Source organism: Melampsora larici-populina (genome assembly GCF_000204055.1).
Source record: "Melampsora larici-populina 98AG31 unplaced genomic scaffold MELLAscaffold_7, whole genome shotgun sequence".
Classification (NCBI taxonomy): Eukaryota; Fungi; Basidiomycota; class Pucciniomycetes; order Pucciniales; family Melampsoraceae; genus Melampsora; species Melampsora laricis-populina.
Window position 1 is genome coordinate 254,357 of NW_006768771.1, and position 3,680 is coordinate 258,036.

General features: G+C 47.2%; 1 protein-coding gene across 1 annotated transcript; it reads right to left on the reverse strand.

The window, feature by feature from the left end:
- Positions 1 to 848: 848 nt before the first annotated feature.
- MELLADRAFT_95125 (uncharacterized protein) lies at positions 849 to 2,163 on the reverse strand (the record flags this gene model as incomplete). The annotated part of the gene is made up of 4 exons (XM_007406996.1): positions 849 to 1,525; positions 1,593 to 1,882; positions 1,948 to 1,969; positions 2,073 to 2,163. 4 exons carry the CDS (start codon positions 2,161 to 2,163, stop codon positions 849 to 851), a joined length of 1,080 nt encoding a protein of 359 aa, XP_007407058.1.
- Between the last annotated feature and the right edge of the window lie 1,517 nt (positions 2,164 to 3,680).

Genomic DNA, 3,680 nt, shown 5'->3' on the forward strand with positions numbered 1-3,680 from the left:
AACAAATAAGGGGAAATAAAGAAGCGATCAAGTGCTTTCCGCGCTTTTGGTTTGAAGGTGATGTAAGAATTTAGGGACACCCTTGTAAATGTCTTCGGCATGAGCAAACGGCACACCCATGCGGTGAAACAGATCGATGGTGTAAGTGCCACGGTCCAAAAGCCGACTGAAGGTGTCGATACCTTTGTTTTTCAAGACATCGCGAGTCTTGGTCATGTCCGTATGGATACCTGTAAATTGGAGGAACTCCTTAAAGTTGGGTGTGACACCTGGGGGGAGCGAGAGAGAGCGAGACACCGGGGGGGTCACCGAGGGCGGTGTTGCCGCCACAACAGGGGCAAAACACGGGGGCGGATTGGTGGGAGGGAAAGGTGTGCCGTAATAGTTGTTGTGCACCACGGTCGAACCAACAGGCGTGGCTTTGGCGGTCGACGCTGAACCAGGGGGTAGACTCAAGCCGAGGAGCCGCACCTTCTCGCGCTCGTAGTCGCAGACGTCTATCCACTGAAAACCGGGGCGCTTCATTGGCGGATTAACCTTGTCCACACCGGGGACTCCATCGGCCTGTGAGGCATGAAACATCAAGTCAGGTGATACAAGAGGATGAGACAGGCCAAAATCAGAAAAGGAGAAGAGTACGTACCCAGTCGTTTGCCCACGTCCGGATGCGTGAGGTGTTGAGGAGTACCACCTTGCTCGTATCTTTCGGATTGGGAACGCAGGTCACGTTCTCCCCGGTTTTGAAGTCCTTTTTGAATTGGGTCATGAGAGTACGTCGGTTGCGCTCTCCCGCCTTCAGAATGGCAGACTTAAATAAGAGGGAACAACCGGGGTCAGTTTGGTCTGTGTCAGGAGGGAGAGACGTAAAGTAAAGGAGAGAAAATGACCCCTTCAGAGGCGTCGGAAGCGTCCTTGTCAGACTCGTCAGAATTGGGCGCAGTGTCTTTGCAAGCAGCCTTCAGAGCTCGCAGGGCCATTTGAGTCTTGACGGGATTCTCATGGATTATCTTGAATCCCATGGTGGTGGACTCGGGTACAGACAACGCCGCATGAATGAACTCTTTGAAAGACTCGTGATCGGTTATTGACACATTAGCCTTGGCCTTGTGCTGCTTGGCCCGATGGATAAAACCCTGGATGGCCAGCTCGTCAGCGAGCCAAGCACGGTGGAGGGCCTCAGATACTTGCGGGAGCTGTTTTTCGCAAGCCTGGAACAGGAGACGTTTGAATATCACAAAAGGTGTATGCTTTGCCCAAAGAATGAGCTTGATAGTAAGCCTGGGGTTGAAGTTAGAGTACTTCAGCTTGGAAGACTTGACACGGTTAGCTCGAGGACCGCCTGGAGTTCGTTTGCGACGTGAGTTGGGTGGGTCCACCTCGGGTACGACAAGTTGCCAGAGGTTGAATTGAACCGTGAAGGTTCGTTCTTCATTGGGCACATCCGGTACATTCGAGGTGGTAGACAGAGCAGGAGTAGGTAGTCCGGAGCCACTGGGTTTGTCATCAAGGCCGTCACCGGAAAGCTCTACATGTACCACATACTCGGAAACATCAGTTGATGTTTGTCCTCGAGGCTTCCAAAAAAAACTTACCATCATCAATAGGTGCCAACTCGTCCTTGTCATCAGACAGGTTGAGCTTGGAGGCCCCTCTTTTCAGAGGAGACCTTTGCACAGGGCGAGATCCAGATGATAATAAACGGCTTGGAGCCAAAGGAGTGTATTGTGACAATGGGGACGCAGTGAAGATGGAAGGGTTAATGTGGGGATTGATTGAGGACATCAAGGACAAGGGCGACATGGTGCAAGGGGACAGGTGAGCAGGACTACGGCCAATAACATGGTTCATCAATGTGTGATCATAACGGGGGGGTGGAGCATCACTGAAACACAACAAATTTGCCAATCAGTTTCTCAACTGTTCAGCGGAGGTCATCGCATGACTCACCGGGTTCCGGGACGCGTGGATGCTTGCATCAAGGGCATGAGCGGAGGTGAGGGTGAGATCCTACATGGTGGAAAGACGTCAGCCAAACCGCATGGTGACAAGAACCAATTCTAGGAAAAGCTCACCGGTTGCTACTGTAACTTTGAGATTGAGCCAAGAGTGCCTGGTAACTACGAGTGCGGATCGGAGGTGATCTGATCTGATTGATACGTCCATCGGTAGGCCTGCAGGTTTTTTCGAATATGAGGAGTTTGGATTTGCAAAGTTAGAAATCGGGGAAAGGCAAGGCAAGATTGAGACCAAGGCATACAATGATTGGTTGGGAATACGGTGGTGGACCATGATGCAAACTGCTGTCTTGATTGGAAAATAGGGATGATTGTGCGTTTTGAGTTGACCACATGATAGCAAAAGGCCTCTTTTGTAGTCCTTGAAGAGAACGAGCAAGTTGTGGTTGAAGAAATCCCTGGCTGGGTAGAGATTTATGGCATGGACCAGATCCATGGGTGGCTCGAATTCATTGGCTGGCTTAAGATTCATGGCTGGCCTTCATTTGACAAAATTGGTTGATGATTGAATGTCAGAACCAAAGAAAGGGTGTCCGACCGGTGATGGATGCTGAGGTGGGGTCGAGTTATTTGTGCATATTGTGTGAGATTGTTTGTCATGAAGATGGGGTGTAGAGAGTTGAACTGCGCGGACAAACAACCCAAGCGCTATCGAACTGGATGTTGGGGTGGGACAGGTGTCGAGTATGTTGGACCTTCTGAGCTAGGTTAAGCTAGGCTGTACTTACCACCTGTACAGCCCTGTACAGCCTGTATCTGGTTGGTGGCGTGCCACAAACAAACAAAATTTTTTTGCGAACATGACATGAAAAAGCAGAACAGCTGTGTAAGAAAACAAACAGCGGAAAAGCAGAAAGCGAAGCAACACAAAATTAAAAGAACTACTCAAGTCACATAGGACTTATTCCCAAAGCAGCCAACATACATAATCATAACACCTTTTCGTAACTATCTTCTATTTCTAACCTGATACGTAAACAACTTCACAATTTAATTTGATTTCTAACCTGATTCGTAAACAACTTCACAAATTTAATTTGTTGATGATTCTGTTCATGATGTTGTATTCTCTTCGAGCGTAAACTAAAACAAACACCTGAAATCCTTGACACATAAGCACAACTAATACCACAATAGTTTGGTTTATATTTGTTGAAGTTTCATCATGATGGCAATACATTGCCCAGATGTGGATGATCCATTGGTTCACTTCAAGTTGAGCCAACCACAGCAACAGATACATGAGGAGCATTCTTCAGAGAAGAAACCAAACATTGATTGCAATAATATGAAGTGTTTGTAACAATCAGTGGCACAATGCGTTATATGTCTCTTTGCCTCATTGAGATGGAAAGTTCCAGAGTTTGAACCATGGAAAGTTTTTATACACCTTCATTGAATTTGGAGGATAAATTGACCACATTCCACTCTAAATCTTTGAAAACTCTACATCCATCCTGAAGCCTGACATTCTCCAAATCTATGTTAGAGCTTAAAGCAAAAAGACAGAAAAAAGATTCTTGAAATGATTCAGAGGCAAAATATCTCACTGGATTGCAGGGAATTTGGACAACTACCGTGAATACTGTAGATCTCTGCATTGGCTACAGGAGAGATTTAGAGCCAGAGGTCTGGATAATACTTCACAACATTAAGTGTGTTGCA